Source organism: Scleropages formosus, chromosome 1 (genome assembly GCF_900964775.1).
Source record: "Scleropages formosus chromosome 1, fSclFor1.1, whole genome shotgun sequence".
In the NCBI taxonomy this organism is placed as follows: Eukaryota; Metazoa; Chordata; class Actinopteri; order Osteoglossiformes; family Osteoglossidae; genus Scleropages; species Scleropages formosus.
In genome coordinates, this window is record NC_041806.1 from 26,571,752 (window position 1) to 26,598,411 (window position 26,660).

A 26,660-nucleotide genomic window follows, 5' to 3' on the forward strand; every position below is an offset into this window, starting at 1 on the left:
CTTTCTCTTGGTCGTAATTACAGAGACAAAACATCAATAGCCTTTGTGCCACGTTTCATTATGTGCAGAGCAACAGAAGGCAAGGCATGAAGTGTGTGGGGCGAGAGTAGTGCATTGAGTGAAGACATGACACATGAGTCAAGCCTCATGTTATTAGGTGGTGTACTTTCATTATCATCATGTGGCTATATTTGTTTTTCAAAAGCAGAGGATCTGATTTAGTGTCACACTAACTGATTTTCTGTGTTTCACTATTTTAATGAATTACTTCCATGATACACAGTATGGCCTAATACATAAACTAAATAATCAGACGCGATGCAATAAACAGTAAAACAGAGAACCTGGTCAAAATCTTGAAAATTCATTCGTCTGCTCAATCATTCATTTGTTCATGAATCAGGGATTTAGGCCAGTAACAGTACTCAGGATTTTCTCATCTAACTGAGCAGAGGACTGGCCACTTGGTGACATACTGTTTCCTCTCTTGTCTCTTGACTTTTCATGGCCATTGTTACTTCTCAGCTTTCTCACATAGATCTGCAGGACCAAACATGGTCGCAGTTGGCATGAGACAGTCTACACTGGCTCGTGATGGAGTTTGACCATGGCCAAGGGAGCAAGGGAACATCACCAAAATCCTCATACCCAACAAACCCGCACAATAGTTTCACACAACTGTGCCAGCTGCTAAACATAAATTTCTATTACTATTTCACAGAGAAACACCCAGCCTTTATGTTCACGATTAATTATGAAGAAGGAGCTGAATCAAAGTTGAGGTTGTGGTGGTGGCTAAAGAGCGAGAGGTGCTGAGAAAGGTGTGCTGTCTTTCTGAGATTCCCGCTAGGTTTGTTTTTGGACATCACTCTTTGAAATGCTTTGCTGGGACACAGATGGGCTGAAACTTACTGGACAGTTTCCTACAAGAACCCCTGGTGCTCAACCCAAAAATTGCTCTTCGAGATTTTGACAATAATATTATTTAGAAGGGTTTTTTGGGTGTACCTGCACCTGTCTATCTGGGTGGATACAGTGCTGAGGAAGCCAAAGGGCTGTAGTGATGCTCCTCCAGCAGACAGCACTGATAACTGTGCATTATGAGCCCATCAGCGCTACTGGAGATGGGTGTTTATCATCCCCCTCTGCTCTGCCAGTGAGCCGCGCAACATCTTCAGCTTTTCGCTGTCAGTGAGGAGGCTTCTGGCTCTGGACATGCAAATTGGAGAATCTTTTTTGTGTGCATCTGTTGTCCTAGGTGTCCTAGTGCACGTCTCCGTGTGCACATGCGTCTGTCTCTGCTTATCCATGAACATGTTTCTGTTTGTGGCAGTTATGGCACTTTTATGTCTGTATCTCTCAGTATACAGTATTGCAACAGACGAGACAGGAGACAACAGGTGCGGTGCCCGTCTGTTGACAGTTATTCACTCCCTCGCAGAGGAGCAGGAAGGGGACGGAAAAGGGGGAACCGGGAACGGGTAGGATGGGGTTTCGGGCCGGTCCTGGCGGCGTCGTCTGCGGGTTCGGGGTCGTGCTTGTGCTCTTTCTCGTTTGCCTGCGTTGGCTCTTATCCCCCGTCTCTCCCTCACTGCCGGACGCAGGGGAAGAAATAGGCAAGGTGGTTAGCCCCAGCTGTGGCTGCTTAGCCCCCATCTCCGGCCCCTTCCCCAGCCGCCTCGGCGTGCTACAAGTATATACCTGCAGCTACAGCACATTTAAAAAACTCTTTTCGATGCTGTGTACTACAACCTGTCTTCATAATTAACCTCAGAGTGATATAAGCTTTCATGTATTGTACTTCAGCTGGGTTTTATCTGTTTTCATTAACAGCATCATTGTTGGACCACTAACATTATTTACTAAGGTTCAATGCAGTGATTATAAAGAAGTCATAAAATTAGCCTTCTGTGAAATTCAGATGATCAGAAATGTCTGCTTCTAGATTGTTCTATTTTTGATCCACCTGATCTCAGCTCGGTTACGTTATATGACCTACGTCATATGCCCTTAAGCACGTCATCTGAAAGTCACCTTTTTAGAAAAGAATATTTGCATGTGTGCATTGGGGCACATGTGTGTCTCTTCGGTGCTTGAATGACTCATTGGGATTGTTTATTCCTGTCTTTGTTTTAGCCTTTGGCAAGGATTGGTAAGGATCAGCAGGTGGCACCGGATAAGGATTGAAATATGGGACCAAATCATAGTTGCCAACAAAGTCAGCAGAAGCCCTGTGATTGTAGCATTGAAAAAAACTGCTCCAGGAAATGTAACTTCGAACTTGTCACTTCGTTAATCACTTTAAGTGCACCATATAACTATTATGAAGATAGCATTAATAATGTATTTGTTACATTTATCGCATACTTATAGAGTATATTTCTGTCTTCGTGTGAGTCTCCAGTATTTGTCTAACACCTGGTTCCCGGTGTGAGCCAATGTGTAGAAGGAGACGTGGAACTGAGGCAGTGGGCTACTTGAAATGTATAACTGATGGAAAAACATCAAATTGCACAAATAGAGGGTAGTTGCTGCTTTTAGTGTCTTAGCCTGTGATTCTCACACACTTTGTAGATCTCTGACTAGGCCTGAAGCCTGAGGCCACTGACAAATTGTTACTATCAGTTCAGTTGATTTCTGTACACTGGTCAGGAGGACCTTGTTACTTAGTCAGACAAGGCAGGACACTTAAACAAGTCTGTTAGCACTTAAAAATCATTTCTTGAAATTAACTACTTCCAGTTTTATGCTCTTTATTATGTAACTGCTTTTCAACATGGTAGAGTCAACTGCCAAATAATAAACACGGAATCTGCTGATAAGATCTGTGTAGGAGGAAATATATTCTTCACGTTCAGGGAAGACCTTGACAATTCCCTCCACAAATGCTCCCACGACATCCGCTGACACAAAGGGGACGAAGACACGGAAAATCATGCTAACTCAGTCACCCTACACATCTCCAGCACCCTTTGGTAGTGTGCATCAGTCACCAGTGTGACACCAAAGAAGAACGGTGTCCCGTTCCGCTGGATACAGACAATGTCCTCCACTGGAATTCCCAAGAGTCCAAAGACTATCTAGGTGAATGAAAGGAATCCACTTGGGAAATCCATCGTACTTGGCAAGATCTGCATCTTAGAACCCATCTTCCTCACCGTAGTCACCATTGAGTTGTCCTCTGCAGGGGTTACCGACATCTTCAGAAGAGAAATTACCCAGGTCTACCTGGAATTAAAAGAACTGAAAACTAAATCTCTGCATCACCCTGTGGGAATGGCCAATAAGCCACCCAAAACCCTGCACCTTAGTTTCACTAGACTACCCAAAATAAATTAAAATTCTACCAGGGAGCAGAGCTTCCCCCCAAGAATTCTACAGTCAAGCCACACACAATCCTGTATGAGGTTCCACTATACTTCTGCTAAAATTCCCAAGACTTCATTAGATCTTTGTCAAAAATTATTTCACAAATTGTGTGCAGCACCACTGCAGTAGTCTTGATTGTGCTGAAGAAACTGGTTGAAGGATGTACGTATGTGCTGGAGGCATACAGTACAGATATGGAGCATGGTTTCAGAAAAACATGTAACATCAACCAAAGTTCCTGTTGCATATTAGACACACTCTCAATACAGTACTAGGGTTGCAAAAATTGATATATACTGTAATTATTTTAATGGGGGCACGGTGGCGCAGTGGGTTGGACCACAGTCCTGCTCTCCAGTGGGTATGGGGTTCGAGTCCCGCTTGGGGTGCCTTGCGGCGGACTGGCGTCCCGTCCTGGCTGTGTCCCCTCCCCCTCTGGCCTTACGCCCTGTGTTACCGGGTAGGCTCTGGTTCCCCGCGACCCCGTATGGGACGAGTGGTTCTGAAAATGTGTGTGTGTGTGTGTGTGTGTGTGTGTATGTATGTGTGTGTAATTATTTTGTATACTAACCATTATCTGAGACATAAAAGTGTTTATAGATGCTGCTATAAGTACCCAAACTCTGATTTTCAGAGTGCCTTTTTTTTTAGCAGATATGTGTTCAGCTGTGCTCTTTCTTATACTGAAGGCATGTTGTAATGGTGATAGCCAAGAGTTGTAGTATCCTCATCTTTTGGTCCTTAAGAACATTTATTATAGAATAGATATTGCTTTGTGTTAAAAGGAGCACTTGTCACACGAAACATATGGGCCTGGGACGGCTGGACCCAAGTGCAGCGTCGCTCGTCCGGAGACGAGGGATGAGGCAAGTTCTCGGTGTCAGGGATAGGCGAAGGGTCGATCGATCAGCGGTCAGGGTCAGAGCGAAGATCCATGGGTGAGGTCAGGGGACTTGGTCAGGAAACGAAGTGAAGAGTCGGAAACTGGAGAATGTGAACGAAGAGCTAGCGATGCTTGTGAACGAAGAGTCACGAGAAAGGGCGGTTGTCCCTGACAAGATTCCGCAACAGTCTGGGCGTTGGAGTGTCTTTTAACGGGTAGGTGCTGAACTGGAATCAGGTGCTGTCGATTGAGTTGTGGGCGTGGACGTGACAGCACTAAAACTTGCACAAAGCACAATTTTGAATACCAAAGAGTAAAAACTAAAAAGCATTACCAAGATATTTGTCTTGCTTGCTGATCTTATACATTCTTTTTGTCTAAATACATAAGGTGACCATTTCCATAATATCTTAAAGTCATGCAGAGTACTGGTAACAGTCAGCCACTGCTACTTGGATCCCCATGGGTATTGTCCTCTTCTTTGCAGGGCGAGTTTTTTGTTTTTGTTTTCTCATCTGCCAGTGGGCTCATCCCAGTAATTATCCATCGCTATTTCTACTCTGTGTTGTATATTTATTGTATTGTGTATTTTGTTCTGGTCTTTGTTCAGTGCTTCGAGTCACCTTTGTGAGAAGAGTAATGTATGAAAATAAATAGAACTGAAAGTTAAATTTAGGAATAAGCAAGCGCTAACAGACAATCTGCTGCTGTCTTCCTTTGCAGTCCATTCGGGAAGTGACGGGCTATGTCCTGGTGGCGCTGAACCAATTCGATTACCTGCCTCTGGATAACCTGCGTATCATTCGTGGCACCAAGCTGTACGAGGAGCGCTACTCCTTAGCCATTTTCCTCAACTACCGCCGTGATGGCAACTTTGGGCTGCGGCAGCTGGGCCTCCAGAACCTCACAGGTAGGCCAGCCGCATGTGGTGGAGGGACCCACATTTCTCTCCCTTGATTTGCTGGGTGTCCGGTTTTTTTTTTCTTGAAATTTATGTCACTACTCAAAACACGTTCTTGGTCATTAAATGAGAGCAATTAAAATAGTCGAACTGGAAAATAAAGCAAAGGGCTCCCTTGCAACTGATAGAGGTTTGTACATGAAACTGCTAGGACTGTTTTAAATGCATCTGTACAAGTTTTGTGAAGGCAAATACATCCTATGACGTGTTTCTCTGAGCACTCAAACATATTAAGGTCTTTTAATTAAACCTGCAGCATAGTTGGAGAGGAACTCAGCTTCCCCATTTATTTTAAAGAGCATAGACTTCACCTTTTTTAATAGCTTACTGATTTGTCTCAGGGGACACTGTATAAGAAAGCATCGCGTGAGGTTTCGTGCATCCTTCATGTGGCAAACTCCAGATGTACCTTTTTATGGATATTCTGAATTAATGGCTTCTTTCTTGCCACCCTCGCAAGCAGGCCAGTGGTATGGAGAGCTCTTGATATTGGGGACCCATGCACATGTACCCCAGTTTTAGCAACTGACTTCTGCAGCTCTTTCCAAGCGATGGCTCACACTTACTGGTGTACGTCTTGAATGGGCACTAAGTTCTGAGCGATGGCCTTCTTTACGCAGCGACTGGGTGGTGTGACACACATTCCACTTTCACATCCAATAGTGCTCAGGGCAAGAGCTCAGATTTTTTTTTGTACCCTTTTCCTGACTTCCTCATCTCACTCTCTTTCTATGTGGTCTTCATTTTCACAGTGGGTTCACAGCCCGGCTAATGACACTGACACAGAGTAATTTGTAGGTATCTTTTCGAATCCAGAAAATGGTGCTAACTTTCAAGTGCTTGAATACTTTTCCAAGGCACTGTATGTATTATATCAACATGTAGTCTAAACCAATTTGTAAAGGAATATATGCACCTTGACAGGGGGTGCGGTGGCGCGGTGGGTCTGGGGTTCGAGTCCCGCTTGGGGTGCCTTGCGACGGACTGGCGTCCCGTCCTGGGTGTGTCCCCTCCCCCTCTGGCCTTACACCCTATGTTACCGGGTAGGCTCTGGTTCCCCGCGGCCCCATATGGGACAAGTGGTTCTGAAAATGTGTGTGTATGTGTGTGTGTGTGTATATGCACCTTGTGTCACATTCTGCATTCTAATTCATCCCAGAGCCTTTTTCGCATATCGTTGTCGATGGTTGACATGGCAGCTGCAATGCGTTCTCTCATTTCCTTAAGGTTTCACGGAAGAGTGGTACAAACACAAGGTCTTTGATTTATCCCCAGGAGAAAAAAAATTGCATGCTGTATTGTCTGGGGATTTTGTTTTTTCAAAGTATTAAAATCTTTTTGAATCACCCTGCATTGCAGTGTTGCTTACGAGATTTATTGGCGCTCTAATGTAGAATATTAATGATGCATTTAAAGAAAGTGTGTGCACAGAACGGTCATGGGTATAGTTTTGCTGGCTGAGGGGTAAATTGAAGGATGTTGCACAAAAATCATGTGGAACAGACCTGTGGCAAATAGGATAGCTACACTCTCCCCATCAATTAAATGACGTACAGCTGAAAAACTGAAATAATACATAAAAACACATAATCAAGGAGATCTGCATGATTTTTTAAAGTGAACTTTGCATTTGGTGAAGGTTTTAGTATTCATTTTTTAGAATAATGCTTGGAATTCATTATCATAATATTCTGTATGTCTAGGGAGATGTCCTTAGATATTAGTGTAACTCAGATTTTCTCTGAATTCTTAGAGGGACAGTTTGGAACATTATAGTCCGCGATACACACACCTTTGTAATATTTGAAGCCATTTTTGTCGTCTATTTTGTAGACCCAAAATGAACAATCATGCTGTGATGTACTGGCTGAATCTCATCTTCCATTCTGAATGGTCAAGATGACCAACTATCTTGTCCCGGTTGCCCTTTTGACCAATCAATTGTGTCAATGTTCACAACTGTCATTTGTCCAATGATCTTTATTGCCATATATCATTACGAGTCACATGACTGTGTGTTTGTTATTTATTTGGATGTGTCACTAATGTCTGTATACGCTGAGGAAGGCTTGTGGCTTAAATGCGTCGGTGTAATAATTTCACATTCATGTCCACATCATAGTAACAGCCATAACTGTGGATGTTGTCCTGCAGATACACTGTTCAATTTTTTTTTTCACAGGATTTAGCACCCCTTTGTAACAATATTTTTTTGGACATTTCCAACGTATAAACAACTATGTATATTTTCTAATGATATTTCACAAGAATTGATTTACAGTAATGATATTCTGATGTTTCTCTTGGCAGTTAAACCAACAACCTTCGGGTCATAAGCCTCTGTTTTTATCCACCACATTTCCAACCGGCCCTGCTGCTCTGACGTACGCAAATTTGAAATGAATAGCTGAAGTAAGCAATGAATGTTTCGCTACATTAGTACATTTCCGTTCAGATAAAGCGGGACCTTAAAAAATATATATAAAGACACATAAAGGATTATAAAAAGTAAGGATTAAGTACTCTTGTGGAACCTTCCTATGTCATTTTCTATGCAGGCACGAATCTATAATCTCTAGGATGCCCCTTCTATGCCAAATTTAATGTGTCATTAAAATTGACACAGTATCCACGAAGCATATTTTTCTGTCAATGACAAGAGGAACAATCCTGTATTCAGAGTACTAGTCATCCTGAATGACTCACATGATGACCACCCCCTCAGAAAGCTCAAGAGACAACCGTACTCGTTCCATTACTCCACCCATAATGACATTACAGCAGTGCCTGAGACATTAATGTTCGGCTCTTCGGTTCTTCATGATGACGTGTCAGAATTTTCACGCTACAATTTTAACTGAAAAATTTTCAGTTTTATTCTCGTATGTATTCAACCAACACAGAGAAATTCCTGTGCTCTAGTTCTCCCTGCATAATAATAACGTAGTTTCTGGGTGTGGGGAGAACAGAGGAAGGCAGTATGCATTAATACAAATATAAAAATATTAAAACGGTATTAGGCAAAAAAAGTTAATTTTCTGCTCTATGTGTCTCTGCACCATTTTCACCAGGTAACCTGGGCTCAGATCTAGGGTTCGACTCACCAACTGCAACAGTACAGCTTGAACACATTTGTACTGTAATTCACCTTTACTGGACCTTCTTGCTATTCTTCAGCCGTGTTCCAGACGGATTTCACTGAGACAAAAATAAATAAATACACAGGTTTTGATTTCTAGAAACATGTGGTTTAAGCTCCAGGTACCAATCCGTTGCGTTTGTAGTAAACAAGTGTTGACAGTGAATAGCACAGATATTTTATTTTTTGCATTTCTTTTTTGCATTTTTTTTCAAAATGTCTCGTCCTGCCACCCTGATCAAGACAAGTGGTTAAGGAAAATAGACAGAGATGTATATATCCATTTTTATGTAACCATAGGGACCTCTTCTGGAGTAATCTGAGTCAGGAACATGTGCTCCTTATATTATGAAGCATGTTAAGATTTGTATTTCTATCAATAAGTAATATTTTATTTTCTAATGAAGTAATAAATTAAGATGCAAAACAGCATTGCACCCTAGAATTCCTCGAGCAGGACTTCTGAAATGATTTTTAGTGGAAGACAATTTCTGAATCTTTACAAGACCTAATTTCTGAAAATCCTTCAATTAGAAAAGTGAACATCACTCAGTGAATCCTGCAACAGTAAAAGAGAAATTCACAACCATATTATACTACATGTATTATATGAATAAATAATAATGCAATGTAATAATGTGAGCATTTTAACATAGTTTCCTAACCTTTACAATAGACTACCTGCTGATTTTTGTGTTTAGCTCGGCCAGCTTCTCCTAACTGACACCATAATCTGCCGTAACCGTTGAAACGCAACACCTTTGTATTTTTGCGCACGTCTCAGAAACGCACCCTCCACTTGACAGTGACAGCACTCAGTCATCAGACCAGCCTCAGTCATCCGTTGAACTGAATGACTCCTGCTCCATTAGTATGACTGTTTTCTGATACACAAAGGGCCCCACCAATGGATGCTACTAATTGCTTTTGTATAATATAATTGTATAATGTAAATATATAATTTGCAAGACCATTGCAGTCTGCACATCTTCACATTGCTTTTACATCAGCCGACAGTGACTGTGGTTCAGTTAATTGAACCATTAACAAGAAAATGCTATTGTAATGTATTCTACATTTATTTATTTAGCACACTTTCCTCCAAAGCAACTTCCAATGAACTCTATGTAGTGTTATCAGCCCACACACCTTATTCACCGAGGTGATTTACACTGCTAGATACACTACTTACACTGTGTCACTCATCCATACATCAGTGGAACACACTCTCTCCGTGTCACTCACTCACTATGGGTGAACCTGAACAACATGTCTTTGGACTGTGGGAGGAAACCAGGGCACCCAGAGGAAACCCACAGGGAGAACATGCAAACTCCACACAGACTGAGCAGGGATCAAACCCACATCCTCTCACATCACCCAGGCACTGTGAGACAGCAGCACTACTCGCTGTGCCACGGTATTCTACCCCATTTACTGTGTGGCTTCACTGTTTCTTTTCATTATGTTGTCACTTCGCTGACAGAACTTCAAGTTTTATTCCTGTAACAATGAGTTTTACTGGAGCACCTCATGTTTGGTGTCTTGCTCAGGGACACAAAGGCAAAGACATGAAGAGGTAACCTTCAGGTCACCATTCTGCTGTCTCTGTTTTCTTGCGATCAAGCAGCAGGAAGCAGTTTGTTGTGAAACTGTATGTTCTTCTCCAGGATGCGGAGATTAAAACTGTCTTTGGTCCCGTTCATTAGTGAAGAGCGAAAATAAAACCATGCAAAGATAAGACAAGAGCCGCTGCTGGTGCGTTTTCCACTGTGGTCATTTACTTTGCTTTTCTCTCTTTCGGCATATTTTGCTGACTGAGTTTTATATCATTAATGATCTCTAGTGGGAGTTATATAAGCAAAGGGGAAAAAAAAGAAAAAAATGAGAATTACTGAAATATTAATAACAAACTACATAAAGAGCTTTAAACCCTAAACTTCTAAGAGCTGTCTGCTTTTCTCCCTTAGAATGCATAAATAATAATAATAATAATAATAATAATAATAATAATAATAATAAGAAGAAGAAGAAGAAGAAGAAGAAGAAGAAGAAGAAGAAGAAGAAGCTAACAGCTGGTAGTGTAGTGGTTTGAGTTACTGCCTTTGGAGCTGAAGTTGCAGGTTTGAATCCAACCTCCAGCTGTAGTACCCTTGAGCAAGGTACTTACCCTGAGTTGCTCCAGTAAAATTACCCAGCTGTGTAAATGGGTAAATAATTGTAAACAGCATAATGTTGTCAGTTGCTTTGGAGAGTAGTGTCTGGTAAATGTAAACTGTTTGGGGTGGCATGCTGGCACAGCAAGTAGTGCTGCTGTCTCACAGTTCCTGGATGGTGTGAGAGAACATGGGTTTGATCCCTGCTCAGTCTGTGTGGAGTTTACATGTTCTCCCTATGTCTGTGTGGGTTTCCTCTGGGTGCTCTGGTTTCCTCCTACAGTCCAAAGACATGCTGTTCAGGTTCCCCCATAGTATGTGAGTGTCATGGAGTGAGTATGTTTCACTGATGCATGTGGGATGAGTAATCCCTTGTAAGTAGTGTATCTAGCAGTGTAGTTACCTTGGTGAATAAGGTGTGTGGGATAGTAACACAACATAGTATCTGTTGTAAGTTGCTTTGGACAAAAGTGTCTGCTAAGTGAATAAATGTAGTAATAATAATAATATGTTGGGGTTCCCTGTGGTGGACTGGTGTCCTGTCTGGGATATGTCCCTTCCCCCTCCTGCGTTGCTGGGTTAGGCTTTGGTTTGCTGCAGCCCCTGTTCAAGACAAGGGGTTGTGGACATTGTGTGTGTGTGTGTGTGTGTGTGTGTGTGTGTGTGTGTGTGTGTGTGTGTGTGTGTGTGTCTGTATTCATTTAACAGACACTTTTCTCCAAAGCGACATACATCTCATAGAAAATACAATGTGTTCATTACATTAACAGGAAGAGACACTTAGATGCAGACGTGTGATTCTTAAGTAGGCAATTAGTTTGTTTCCACCATATGAACCAAATTATAATATACCATTTATAGTGACCTTATGACTGCTGAAATCAATTGGTTTCTCTGGGTTATGCTCATAAGGTACAGAAGCACCACACTCAAGGTTATAGAACATTACCTGCTGAGTTTCCTTTTATAAGGACCAGGTGGAATTTGTGTGAAATATGTGGTGACTGAAGGCTAAAATGATCATCATTGTAAGTGAAGTTTGTAAGGTGTCAGTCATTTGATTCATTTGGTGCCACATTTTCTTTCATACCAGTTATGTCCTCAAAGTGGAAGCTCAACTTGAGGCTGTGGACAATTGGTTGGGTAAACTTTGAATGGCAGCTTTTTTTCCTTCTTACAGAAAAATGTATGAAAGTGCAGTGTAGTTTTGTGCTCCACCAAAAAAAAAAAAAAAAAAAGAAATTTAAAAAATAGTCTGGGAAGGAATTATTTTCAGGAGAGAAGAATATTTCTTAATCTACAGCATCTTTATTTTACATGGAACTGGTGCTGCAATTTGCAGATATTGCTATAATTTACAGATATTGCTATAATTACCCAAAGATCAAATGAAAAGAGTGGCACTAATGCTAATATCCACTTTGAAGCTCAGAACTGGATACTGTTTGCAGAGTATCGTTCACTAATAATGTATTGAATGTCATCATTAAGAACCTGAATGATTAAAATGTTTCTTCCAGCTTCAAATAAGTTGCATTTCTTTCTGTATGAAAAAGCCTTCAAAAATAGGGAGCCAAGGAACATGCTGAAAAGAAGATAAAACACAACTGTCTCACCGTCCTGTCGCCAGTCTGACGAGCTCTGCTACTTCCAGAGACCCTGAACAACCAGCCTTGAAAACAGTTTTGTTTTTTAATATACGCTACGTGTCCTCCCAAGGATGCTTAAAAAATGCCGTGGGCTTTGGCTGCTGGTTGCTATAAATTATAGCAGCAGCTTCCATTGGGATGGGTGGTCGTGATGAAAGGGATTTCAGGCACAGATTTTCCTTGTAGAAAAAGCAATAAAAATAATGATAATAATGATAATAATAAGAATAAGAATAATAGAGGGGCACGGTGACTCAGTGGGTTCAGCCGATGCCTGCTGTTTGGTGGATCTGGGGTTCAAGCCCTGCTTGGGGTGCTTTCTGACGGACTGGCATCTTGCCCTGGGTGTGTCCCCTCCCCCCTCGGCCCTGCGCTCTGTGCTGCTGGATAAGGCTCCTGCTCTCCACGATCCCACTCGGGACAAGCGGTTGTTGATGATGGATGGATAAAATCATACTCTGCAGCCATGTAACCAGAAGAGATAAAACTGGCAAAGAAAGCTTTCATCACATTCTCAGCAGTTCTGTGGATATTTCAGTGTTGCTCTTCTATGGAGGAGCTTATAACTGCCCTCCCAGTTACACATCCTGCCGATTAGATCATTTTGTATGGGTAAAAGAGGCTGGGATGTTTTTAGTTCATGAATTTCTCAAAATGTAGGACAGCAGAATAGAGTGTCACTCCAGTAAGGAGCCTTTGTAACGTCGAAGCTCCTACAAAAGAGTCACACATACAGCACCTTCGTCTGAAAATTAAAGGTGTTCAGGTCTTCAGGTCACTGTTGAAGTTTGTTATGGACGTTCCAGCCAGTCGAATGTGTCGTTTGCTAGTGCCTCCTTTGGTGCATGTCTTGGGGTGCAAACATGGGGAGAAACATGGAAACTTCAACTCAAGTCCACCAAACTGCTTGAGGAGCTATGAAACAACAGCTGTTGCCCACTGTGCCACCGCATCCCTGTATTAAATTCCTGGGCCAGGAGTTCGACATTTTATTTTCAATAAAGTGAACTGCCAATTCAGAGTGTGTCCTGGAGCTATTAATGGGATTATTGCCGTTTCTATGATTTGTGAAAAGGAAGGTTGAGCCAGGGGCTGTTAGAACATTTTAATTGGAGGACCTAGTAAACTTGAACCACAATCAATAAACTCCAATTAGCTGCAAAATATTTAATATATTATAGAAATAATTTAAAACTATATATCTTTATGAACTAAAACTGCTTGTTTTTTGTTAAATTTAGCTAGATTAAGCTGATAAATTGTACACAAATGTGGTACTCTTCCCTGTTAATTAATATATGCAGTTTGAAATAATATGATTAGGAATTTTATCCCACAAGTGATGAAGCTGTCTGCGAAACTCAGCTGTGGCAGGTTCCCCATCTGCGTTCTGAGCTCCATGTGGCTTTGCTCTCCTTTGTCGTTCCAGTCTTGTGTCTGTCTCTCTCTCTGGTGGTCCTTTGATACACCATTAGCTTATGCTCTAATTTTCTTGCAATGCTCGATGTTAAATTCATTAATTACCTTGGATATAAAAAAGGCAAGGTTTTACACTTGAATTTTTTTCGCGATGAAACCTTTGAGAATATTGATTACTCCACACACGCAAATATATATGCGAAAAAAATTCAGGATTTCCTTGCTAAAAATGTCGCTGTAATTGTAGCATTGGGTAACGGAGAAGCTGAGGATGATGACCACACTGACGCTGGACCTGTGTTCAGTCAGGTTCCCTTAGGTAAACTTTTTCCAGTTGCATGATTGGCGATTTCAAAACTAGATCAGGATACACAATACAATACAGAACATCTTTCTAGTGTCTTCCTTCCACATCTCCATTTTCCGAATGGGTTATTTTATTTTATTATTTTTTTTATTATTTGTGCATAGGGCCTCAGACAGCTGGAGTGGCACAGGATGAAATCATAGACTGCAGTGAGGGGTAATGGAATATGAAGAAATGATGCTGTTGTACAGCATGCCTGTCGAGGATTGAAAACACACTGGTGTATTTTAGCAAGCGCTTGAATTTGCTACATTATGTGCCTAGAGCCCACCTGGCTTCTGTTTACAGAGGGCCTTTTCATTCATTATTTTTTAAGAACCTGTCTATTTTGTGGACTGCATGCCATGGCTTCATTGGTTTTCTTGATCCAGTGTTGCCGCACCATGGAACAGCATTAGATGTCATTTCTATAAAATGTTAGCTCATAGTAACCCCAATTATTTGACATGATTAATCACATCTGAACCTTCTTTCCAAGAGAACATATGTGATGTCAGTGAAATATTTTACGTGTTGTCTGGGTGTTGGAGAGAAAATATCCATGCTGCCACTTCTGCCAAAAAAAAAAAAAGAACTGGATCCAAAAAACTGGGTATTTAATTTTCTGCCATTGAGCCGACTTATTCAGGACTGTTTTTTCCCATCATCCAATGTGGAAAAGGCTGGCTTATTTACTTAAGATGGAAGCTGGTCCAGCCCAGGCAGCCAGTCGCCGGATTGTGAAACTTGATTTTAGGTAAAAGATCTATAAGGTTTTACTTTCATTTTAATTACTATTGTCATCTTTTGTCATTTTGTGGAAAGTGCTTTGGACATGTACTGTGAAAAATAATACAAATAAAATACACTGCGTCACCAACTTACACACTCCTGGAACAAATTAGTTGCAACTCCAATTGTAGATAAATCTGATCACTACATAACAATCATAAGAGCTTAAAACAAATGTCCCTTGATAAGTTCTGTAAAAAACCTCAGATAAATAAAGAATTAAGAATTTGCTGGAAGACTTTAACTTCATTATCTTTTATTAATTTTAAACAAAATGTGCAACATTTCTTAGTGTCTGGCCAATTTCAGTTTTGCTTTATGACCTATAGAATAAATAAAATAAATAAATAATAATATAATAAATAAAATATCTCAGTGTCACTGCGATGGGCTGACTGGAGACAGACAGGTAAGTAGTGGACTCAATTGCGGGTTGGTCTTATTCTTTGGCAGGGTTCGTAAGACAAGACAAACTCGAAGGTCAGGGACAGGCGAAGGTCTTCTGGGAGCAGACGTCACAACACAGGCAAGGCAAAACTCAGTCTTCGAAGCAAACAGGCAAAGTTCAAAAAACCAGGAACACGAGAACCAAGCAGGACATGAAGAACACAATGAAGCCAGTGATACTGCAAGGCCACAAGGGCGTTTGCAAGAATCCGTGTCGTGGTGTGGGCCTGGAGCTCCTTTTATCCCGGGTTTCATCAATTAGTAGCAGGTGTTGCCGCTCCGCTTGTTCCCGGGGGCGTGACAGTTAGAGACATGTCTTACTTTGTTTGCTTGGTAAGTTTTGTAAAAGTTTTGAATGTAGCTATGGGTGGATGGAAGTGCCATCAGTTTGACTTATGATATCTCAAATCGATTATTTGTTAATATATGCATTATTTACACTGTTGTAATAAAGAATAGGCTGTATGACTCACCATTTTTATTGACTTTGAGCAACAATACAATTAAAACTAATTTATAATGACTGGAAGTAAAATTATGTTATCTCCACATATTCTTCATTCTCTTATTGATTATAAACACTCACAAACACCAGAGACGAACTATGAACATTGTGGCTGCAAACTGAATTAATTCAGATCTGAAATAATTAAGATCTTGCCCCTGCATGTTAGAACCTTATGTGTGACACGGAACCTGTTTCCCTCACCTCATGTCATATGGTGAAACACAAGCAGAAATTAAAATAGCTTTTGTTGAAAAAGCAATAAGAAACACGCAACACTTAATGCCTTCTTTCTTTTCATTAATTTATTTGCCCGCACCACCCATTTAAGAAGATGCTCTGTGTTCTCAGGAATTCCGTAATCCTTTAATCTGGGCCATTTTTCATAAAGACACATTGCAACCGATTGCATCAGAGATGAAGGAATTATAATCAGCTTTAAACAGCGGTTGTGGGGAGAAACCACCTCCAAGATACTTTGCCCACAGCTCCACTGTCCCTGTACATGAAACCTCCATGCCTTCAGGATCCCAGTGACTATCAAACACACGATGCAAGAAGAGCAGAAATCACGTCTTATCCTACATCATCCCCACCTCCTACGCCAGGACATTATGAACAACCTCTCATTTGCCTCTGTTTAATAACTATTAGTGTGATGAGCCTTTTACCTTTTTTCTACTCTGACAAAGACCTATGGAATTAGTCTGACTGCTTTGGAATTATCTTTAAATAGAGGGTATAAAGATGATTTGATTTGGAGTGCACCTAATATACTGTGTAAATTCTGGCTAGGAAACAGGGATCAGTATAATTTATCCTGTCTCAACTATCTACATGTCATGATGTCCTTCACCACCATATCATCTAGAAGAAGAAATATGGGCTTTTTTGAACACACCACTTTGTTTCAAGTGTACTCATTTAAATGGTCTTTTAGACTTCGATATCATTGATTTTGTCAGCTAATGTGTTTGGGATCCTATCCCTTTGTGCTTTTCACTTTTTAACACATTTCATTTTAGTCTCTATTTTATTTACTTCTCCTGCAGAAGCTTCTTTAGCAAATAATAGTTTTTTTTTTTTTATTTAGTTTAATGTGGTTATTCTTTCTCAGTCACAGCTGGAGTTGCAAGTGCACAATTAACTTAACAACAACACACTATAAAAAGAGTTCTGGTAAATGTATGTAGGTTGTTTTTTTGTTTAGCCCCTTTTCCAGAAATTAAGGTAACAGCTGAATTCAATGTCTGCTTCCCATTCTTTTGTCAGTGCTGCACTGTAATCGTCCCGCTTTGAGTAACGGGAGATTGTTGGTAACTCTTCCTTTTCCTATTCTGTCATTTCATATGAATACAGATAGAGTCTGAATTATGTTAACAAAGTATTTTTTTTTTCAGTTGGTTTTGTTGAGTTGTATATTTACAAGTCCTCTAGAAACTGATTTGTAATTATTTGGCTTCTGATGCTACTTTCCTTGGATTTACCAGTATAGATTTAATGTTACAGTTCACAGGTGAAGAATAGGTGTGGAACACAGCAATATTCCTACTAGACAAACAAAGAAACAAGGTGTAAATAAAGACATTGAAAGGGAAAAGGGAATTTCAGGTTGCAGTGAAAAGCACTGATTCCACTCTTACTATGCTCTACCTGTGCTGTGTTGCCTGAAAACCTCTGCTGGGGCTCAAACCACAATCGTCGTCTTTATAGCCTTCAATTTATGTAGATCCTATGTCTGACTGTATATAACCTGCAGATCCAAGCATTATTTTAGCACCCAGCAATGACTGACCCTCTTTTGGACATTGTACATGACCATAAAGTAAACTCTCACAATCTTTCTATGGTGCAGATCTTATGAAAATACCAGGTATTTATACCAAGTTAGGGGTGACAGGCTACATAGTGGGTCAAAGCAGCTCCATGAATTGCCCCCCCCACAAACAGCACAAATGAAAGAGGAAAAAAAGATTCATTAGTGCTATCTGGCTGGGGAAGTTAATGGCGCAGCAGGTGTGGCGGGTCTGGGGTTCAAGTCCTTCTTGGCGTGCTTTGTGTCGGAATGGCGCCCTGTCCGGGTGTGTCCCCTCCACCTTCAGCCTTTCACCCTGTGTTGCTGGGTTAGGCTCAGGTTTGCTGCGACCCTGCTCAGGACAAGCGGTTGTAGACATTGTGCATCTGGTGCTACCTGTGAGCTGTTTAGTGCCATGAAAATTAGAATTTGTGCCATTTTTGTTGCTGTGATATTAGCAATTTGTTGTAGACACCCGAATTTGGGCTCATTCTTTAGTTCACAGGTTAAAAAGATTCCTAAATACACACACACACACACACACATTTTCAGAACCGCTTGTCCCATACGGGGTCACGGGGAACCGGAGCCTACCCGGTAACACAGGGCGGAAGGCCAGAGGGGGAGGGGACACACCCAGGACGGGACGCCAGTCCGTCGCAAGGCACCCCAAGCAGGACTCGAACCCCAGACCCACCAGACAGCAGGACCGTGGTCCAACCCACTGCGCCACCGCACCCCCTGATTCCTAAATATAGCTTTGCAAATGTATGACAGTTTATAAGAAAGGCATGTCATGTTGTAGGTTGGGTATCAGCATGTACGTACTATATGTTATGAGATATGTTCAGCTCGTAGATGTGTATGCCTGCCTGCCCACTGTACATGGGTGGGTTCAGTGACTAGAGTCACCTACTGCCACGATGCTCAGGGCATGTAGCCCAAAGTCACCTTGTTGAGACACACCTGGCCTCTTATTGACTCTCCACAGCCATGGGGGCAACATTGGCTCATATCTCTGGCAATTGAAATGCCAGTGCTAGTAGGAAAGTGGGTCAGGTGAGCGATCCAGATCCCAGCATGCTGAGCTGGAGCAGAGACCATGGAGGCGAGTGCCTCGTAAACACACCTACCAGCGTGTGTCCCACAGTTACACTGTTACCGTTACAGAAGCAGTTGTAGCATATTACAGCAATAAATTAATTGCTCAAATTATGTGCCAATTTACTCTATACATATATAGAATAATAATTTGATTTTTTTGCAGCCCATTCCCTTTCAAGCATTCCTTATGATTTTACTTAACTGGATTTCATTGTGGTAAATTTTTTCTGTGGTAAAAATTTCTGTGCAGAATGTGAAAGGTGTAGTAGCACTGAAGCTCTGGAATTTGCGCCAGTGTTTTTCTTAGCATTATTGCAAGGATGTTCTGTGGCTTCTGGCAAATCTCCGCACAGCACTTTGGTGAATCCTCTGTGCAGCTGAGATGATTAGAAGCATATCGGAGTTTCCTTCCACAGCTTAGACCAAGTACAAAAATACTAATTTCAATCACTTAGACTTAATAGAATTCATTTGCACCTCGGAAATGAAAACAAAGCAGTGATTTAGGTCTCTGCTAAGTGCCTGTGTATGTTTGTAATGCTTCTGTAAATCCCATATTAATTTTGCCAGTTGTCTGTTCTGTAGTAACTGGAGAAAACTTGAGCCACAGTGTAATTTAAAGATGTTCCAGCTGCCTCCAGGCACTGGCAAAAAATCAGAAGTTGAGTTCTTGTTGTGTCATACATGCAAATGAAGAGCATTCAATTTTTTTTTCTTTCTATAAAGTGCTTGTTCTTGTAGAGTCAAACAGTGAAGGAGAAATAAGACACCAGGATGCTCCTCCGCCACTCGCATCTTCTGTACATAGACTGCCCTTATGCCCCTAGTGTGGACGCAACATAGAATAGAAAATGTAGAAAAAATATAACTTTTCGTTCGCTGTGTGTCCTTATATGTGCTATAGTCATTATAATTAGAAAAATTCATTCATATACTGTATATTCATTCAACCATCCATCAATTTTCTGTAACTGCTTGTCCTGATCAGGAGCATTGTGATCCAGTCTCACAAGCATTGGACACAAGGCTGAGTACATTCTGGATAGGACATGAATCCGCCGCAGGGTAGCCACACACACCCAGTCACCCAGTTACATTTACATTTACATTTATTCATTTAGCAGATGCTTTTCTCCAAAGTGACGTACATCACAGATAAAATACAATTTGTGCATTACATTAGGAAAAAGAGAGCCATAATTGCAGACATGTGATTCTTCAGTAAACGTAGCTTATTATTTTCCACTTTATGCACCGATATTCATCACTTGAGTAGGTGCACAAAAATAAGGATAGACTAGTCCTGATCACCTTCCCACATTTTTTTCTTCTTATTATTATTTTATTTTTAAAAAGCTACACAAACATTTACATACAATACAGGAGCAGCGCTGTGTAAAGGCTTATCTGGGCATGATCATAAAGTTACGGTGCGTGAACATTTACACCATACATGAGCTGGAAAGATCATAGGTAAAATGAGTCTGAAAAAAGAGAGTTTTCAGACCCTTCTTGAATGTAGACAGAGTTTCTGCAGTTCTGAGTGAGAGGGGGAGCCAGAACTGGGAACCCCCATGCTTTGCCTTTCGTGTGCGGGACCATCAATCGAGCAGAAGTAGACGAGCGAAGGGGTCTGGCTGGGGTGTAGCAGTTGATCAAGTCTAGATGTGATCACTTCCAGTAACAGTGAACAATCAGTGGTTGACAAAAGTGCAATGCCACCATGACAGCTTTTTTTTCCCATTTATGGTATTACAGTGTTATATAGGAGGGGACTTAAAATTCAGCTTAAACCAGTTCTGGGTAAATTTCTTTTTTTATATTTTGTGATTGTGTCATGAGGGGGTGCGGTGGCGCAGTGGGTTGGACCACGGTCCTGCTCTCCGGTGGGTCTGGGGTTCGAGTCCCACTTGGGGTGCCTTGCGACGGACTGGCGTCCTGTCCTGGGTGTGTCCCCTCCCCCTCCGGCCTTGCGCCCTGTGTTGCCGGGTTAGGCTCCGGTTCCCCGTGACCCTGTATGGGACAAGCGGTTCTGAAAATGTGTGTGTGTGTGTGTGTGATTGTGTCATCTGTTTTGGAGGTGGGCTCAGAACCCAAGTAAGGAAGGTAATGGGGTCATTGTGTCTGTGCTGAAGGGCTCAGTTTATTAATTCTAATTCAATGCCTTGTGTTAGTTGGATGTGCTTTACATGATTTTTTTTCCTGGCACCCTTAGTAGCTTATAGTTTTTCACTTTTACTTATAATTGGATATGACCTTAGAATTTTACACGGGAAAGTTCAAACTGCTAAAGTAAAATCATAGTACCCTGAAGAGTCTTTGATCACAGGACTAAAAGCCCTTTTGGACAACAGAAAAATGCAGTACAATTTGTACAAATACAGACAGATGTGATGATAATGACCTTCGTAGGTCAGGTCTTAGGTCGATCGTATAGTATCTGAGGTCTGTGTTTGAGTACCTTTTCCTAAAAGGTTCTTTGTTTGTGTCTCACCTCCACAGAGATCCTCAATGGTGGCATCTATGTGGACCAGAACAAGTTCCTGTGCCATGCCGATACCATCCATTGGCAGGACATTGTCAAAAATTACCGCTCTGAACTCCTTGTGGTTCCCACCAACAGCAGTACAGGATGTGAGTACCCCCACACCGAAGGTCCACCAAGGGGTGAGGAGATGCAAATATGAGGGAAAGATAAAAGTTTTTAAATGCCGCTTCCCCAGAGATACACTGTTTCACTTACAGGAATAGGGCTTTAAAAGGAGTTTTATTTTATACTCCTACTGCAGCTTATGAGGCATTCTTCCAACTCACAAGGACTAAATTAGGATTTTATGTGCCTCCTGACAGCTGAGCAGTGCAGATAATTTACATTTATTTATTTGTTTATTTATTTCTTCATACATCTGTACAGCAGAGCAATTTAACACACACAAGCACAGACACACAAAAGGCAATTTAAAGTACTCAATTAAGTCAAAATACCTTGGACTGCAGGGAAAGTTGGGGCCCCCAGAAGACGGTACAAAATTGCTATGAAAGAGCTGAATGAGACAGACATAGAGCATTATAGAGACAGAGTGTCAATGAAAGGACACTGCAATGTTGTGTCATGATAACTAACTGTTGAAGAAATTGTGTCCATTTGTCATGGGATTTGGTGATATTTTAACATAACAACTGTCAGTGTTGGGGCTCAGGAATGCATAAAAATATGTACCATGGAAACTAATGGTAATTACATCCCTGAGTAATAAGAATTTACCTTAAAAAGGGCTTTTCAGGAACGCATTACCTGCATAAAGTGGAGGAAGACAATACTACCGTTTGTTCAGATGTGTACATCTTGAGCAAGTGGAATTTGTGCTCTGTTTTGAATGCTTTTTTTTTCTCTCCCCCCATGTCATGCATTTTTCATGTTATGAAATGTTTGAGCTGTAAATGGTAAATGGTGTTTGAAAAGAACACCACAGGAGATTGTCCTCTTCAGACTATGAACCAGTAAATTATGCTTATGAGGACTTGAATAAACTCATGTTCCCTGGACAGTGCATTCACAAGATTAGATTTACATGAAAAATGGCCAAATTCTGTAGAAATTGAAAGGGACTTTAATCCAGTGTAGCACAGTGGTCTTTGTAGAAGGTGATGGAGAATGGAGATAGAAATTTGTTACATCTTGTCAAACCCTCATCACTCCAGCAAGTCTGAATTTCCATCCCATCATATCATGTCTCCCCCAGACTCTCATCTGTGCTTGGAAACATAATCAATAGGCAGAATAAGTAGGAGAAAACACATCGTTTATGAGAAACTTGGCACTTTCAGTCAGAAGGACATTGCTTCCCAACAACACTGGGCATCCTGTGCTTCTACAGACCCTTGTGTGTGTGTCACAACAGAGATACCCACAGTGAATGAGTGATTGATTAAATATGTCACATTTCAACATCTGCCTGCTGTTCTTGGTCATCGGCTGGGCTGATATTTAAAGTTGTGCCTCCATTTCAACGGTACGTTACGCTGAGTTGGGAGACATATTCAGACACAGGAAAGACATTAAAGTCCATAGAGTGAGCAGGGTATAAACCCCATGTAGGACAAACCCATATCATTAACATTTTTATCCCATTTTTTCCATTTTGTATTGATATTAGCTTCTTTTCTAAGTATACTGTACATATAACTTGTACTTTTGAACTGTCCTACATTCATTGTCCAACTCAGTTTAATCGTTGATGACATCACAGCGCGAGTGCATGTCCCCAGTACTGCGTGTATTCCTTTTGCTGTCCACCCAATGAAAAGGTGATACAATTGATCAGTTTCTGATCCACTGTGACTGCCGTCCATGTTTTATCTGTACTTTATCAACAGTATTTAAGTGGAAAAGTACAAGAGAAGGGGTGATGTGGGAAATGGTCAGTGTTGTCCATTCCAACTGTTTGCTGAGAGTTGTGGCTGTGCTTCCACCATACGGGAGACAGATGGTACAAGGCCTGGCGAGGATCAAGAGCAGAGGCTGGAGGACACGCTGAGCTATTCTGCCAAAACTCAATCGGTCATGGAACTGAATGATATTCAACGGCATGACTGAAGAGAGGGACACAAATGACATTGTACCTGGCAACTGTGATAACTCCCTTAATTATTTTGAGTCAAATGGACTTCAACAGCATATTATGCCACATTGGAAAAGTACAATGCAAAAAGACAAGGCCTGTTAACCTGCCAAGTTCACCTTTGTGTCTTTGCGGTGACAGTGGCTCCTCCCAATTACATTGCAAGCACATCCCTACCACTATGAAGCACCACCTCAAATTTGAGAAAGCTATGAACGGTAACAGTTTGGTGCATTGATGAACAATAAGTTAACCCCTTGAGTTTTCACGGAAAGTTTTCAGGCTTCACAACACATTCTCCTCTGCAGGTAGCCGGTGCCATCGCTCTTGCAATGGGCGCTGCTGGGGTCCACAGGAAGATCAGTGCCAGACCTGTGAGTATCAGTTGTCAGGAGTCTCACCTGCACCATCCACAATGTTCACCTGAAGCTTCCACCGCAAGGCCATGCTTTATGGTTCTTCTGACACACCCAGCTCACAAGCATTCACTACTTGTTTCCATGTCCACCAGCACATAATTTGTAGTGGTGTTACTTGTAGGACAAAAAGCCTTGAGGAAGGGTAAAAGACTTGACTTCTTGACACTGCAGTGAGGAATGAGCAGCAGATAGTTGAAGGTGTAAGAATTTTGCCTGCACTCTGGATGGGATACAACCCATTGCAGGGCATCAAAACACACTCGTACGAGCATTCGCTATGGGAAATGTACAGCAGATGTACCACTTCACCCAAATCACATGCATTTGGAAGCCTGCATGATTTCAGGGAAAACCTGCAAACTCCAGAGACAGAGCCACATTTGAACCCAGGTGCATAGAGTGCCCAGGAGCTGTTAAACACAAGTGCTTCCATCTGTGCCACTGTAACACCCTTGATTTATTTTTATTATTAATATTAGTAGTAGTTATACTAGTAATTATAACTATTTTATAGTTACATTTCTACATGTATATATGCTTGTATTAGTGAATGGCACTGTACAGAACATTATTAGAGTAACAATCTCATTCTCTTTCTCTTCAGGGCGAATATATATATACACCTCGCACTGCTGTAGTGCTGCACATCAGTACTCGGCACACAATTACACACTTCCACGAGGCCTCCTGGAAAAACCACAGTGATTAAGATTCACTTGTATATCCCATATTCCCACATTCTTTGTGTCCCACTGCTCATTTTCTGAACCCCATTTCCATTACATGGGTTTTGCTCTGTCATTTTAATTAGTTCACGTTGACTCTACTTGCTACTTGTTGCTGAGCATTTTGCCAAATGGCTTTTTAAAAGACATAAAATTGTAGTGCTCAGGGAGCATTCATTCCCAAGACTGCTGTGAATCACTGTGAATAATCAGCTCCCTTTTCATTTTGCACCAGTTGTAGTGAGTCGTACTACAAATTTGATTCATGCTGAAAGTTCAGCATCCTCAGGGGAGGTGAACATCCCATTATGATGTTCCTATTTAACAAAGTGAGAGCCACAATTGGCTCCTGCTCATCTTTACAAATTGAGACCACGACCCAGGTGTAAAACTCACATGCTCACAGGTTCCAAAGGCAAGTAGGAATGTGACTCTACTGTTCCACATGCCAGACTTTTCAAAATACTAAATGAACATTACAGCATTGCTCTCTTGAGAATGTACATCAGTGGTAGTCCTTATGATGGGCTCCCATTACCCTTATTGTACCTGGGTTCACATTGGGTCGTGACATCTAACATGTAACCGTGCATCTGCTGGCCGCATTGTGACAAGGCACCATATTTCTTATAGTTATATTAGTATTATTAGTCTCAGTCAGCTTTTTGTGTGTAGCAGTGACTGCATTCTGTTTGCAAAACTTTCTTTATGATTCATTTCAAGGTACTTTTTTTAATGGCTAGCAAGAGGGGAAAAAAGACTTGCAAAGGAAAAAATGGTACTGAAAAAAGTAAAAGGTTTAGAAATACAAGTGAAAATACTAGTGCAACATGAAACTATAATTATAATGCTGTACTGCATTTAGATTATTCTGTATTCATATTATACTAACATTAATAATATGAAGTAAACTTACAATGGGGCAATTTTTACAGACCCGTCATAAGTTAAGCAGCCTGTATTATTATGCTCTGACTGCTGCCAATTATTTGATTATAAATGAATGATTAATGTATGTTCTACCACATGTCAAACAAGTTGTAAATTGTATAAGAAAAGGCAAATAAAAACTGAAGTTATGTTGATAATAAAAATATCAGTCTAATTTAAGAAATCAGAGCTACTGTAAATAGTTACAATGCATGAATTTATACAGGTTCACCTTTTTACATCAAGAGAATACTGTATACTGAGAGTTAAACCAACAAACTTGTGGTTTCTGGAGCAGTGTTATAAGAGACCTTTCAGAGACTTCTACATCAGTCACAATCACCCCTTCAAGCTCACATCATATGGCATTTGTCTCTCAAAGTCCCCCAAAGTTGCCTCACCTGGTGGCCCACCTGTCACCTGGAGCAGGGGGTGAAGGACTGAGCCATATGGCAGGAATTTGGTATGAAGGCTCCAGAGAGGGGGCAGGAAGCATTGTTGTGTTAGAAAGTGCTGCTCGCTCACCTGACAGCCGCACTCAGCGAGAGGCAGCATTAGCTGAAAAGGCAGGAAGTCACCTGTCTCAGTATGGGCTGTGTCACCTGACCTGCTCTCGGGTGGGAATTGTCAAAAGTCTGTCACAGCAAGGTCAAGTTAAACTCAAGACGTCTTTAAAAATAAGTGGAAGGCCAACTGGAACACCTTCGCCAGCTGAACACGAGAAACAGCTGCAGTGATTAGAGCTATTGCCTTTCGATGGAAATGTTGCAGATTTGAGACCCACCCACAGGTGTTGTACCCTTGGAAAGGTAGTTACTCTAAATTGGTCCAGAAAACCTGCCCAGTAGCATAAATGGGTATTTATTTAATTCTAGGTAGCTTAACAGTATAAGTTGCTTTGGACAAAAGTGGTGGATAAATGAGTAAACGTAAACATGCCGTACTTACAAAAAGTAGGATTAATTCGCTTTTTCTTCATCAACAACATGAGAGTTTTCTTTTAATTGATTGTCAGTTGCTTGGGCACAATATTAATGTCTTGTCAAGGATGTGAATTAGCAACCCAAGCAATGACTTTATGGCCTGTATTCCTATATTTTCTGGCTCAATCAGGAAGATACCATTTTACTTCAGGATTGTGGCAGTGACAAAAACACTAATAAATATTCAGTTGCTTTCATTAGAGGGTTCATTTTGACATCATCATTCTGGATGGAAGGGTATCTCACACGCACGTACTGTATGCTGCTCTCTCCCTGTAGTAACAAAGACGGTGTGTGCCGAGCAGTGTGACGGCCGCTGCTTGGGCCCCTACGTCAGTGACTGCTGCCATCGGGAGTGCGCTGGTGGTTGCTCCGGCCCCAAGGACTCCGACTGCTTCGTACGTAGTTGCCTATTT

At 41.3% G+C, this 26,660-nt stretch overlaps 1 protein-coding gene across 2 annotated transcripts in view; it reads left to right on the plus strand.

Annotated features, from left to right (window-relative positions):
* Window positions 1–26,660, plus strand: part of LOC108922269 (receptor tyrosine-protein kinase erbB-4-like) — a 122,336-nt gene that overhangs the window by 58,054 nt on the left and 37,622 nt on the right. For both annotated transcript variants that reach the window (XM_029252892.1, XM_029252895.1), the window contains exons 3-6: window positions 4,976–5,162; window positions 21,068–21,199; window positions 23,496–23,561; window positions 26,524–26,642. In XM_029252892.1, coding sequence (XP_029108725.1) covers window positions 4,976–5,162; window positions 21,068–21,199; window positions 23,496–23,561; window positions 26,524–26,642 — 504 coding nt within the window. The remainder of the gene's footprint in view (window positions 1–4,975; window positions 5,163–21,067; window positions 21,200–23,495; window positions 23,562–26,523; window positions 26,643–26,660) is intronic.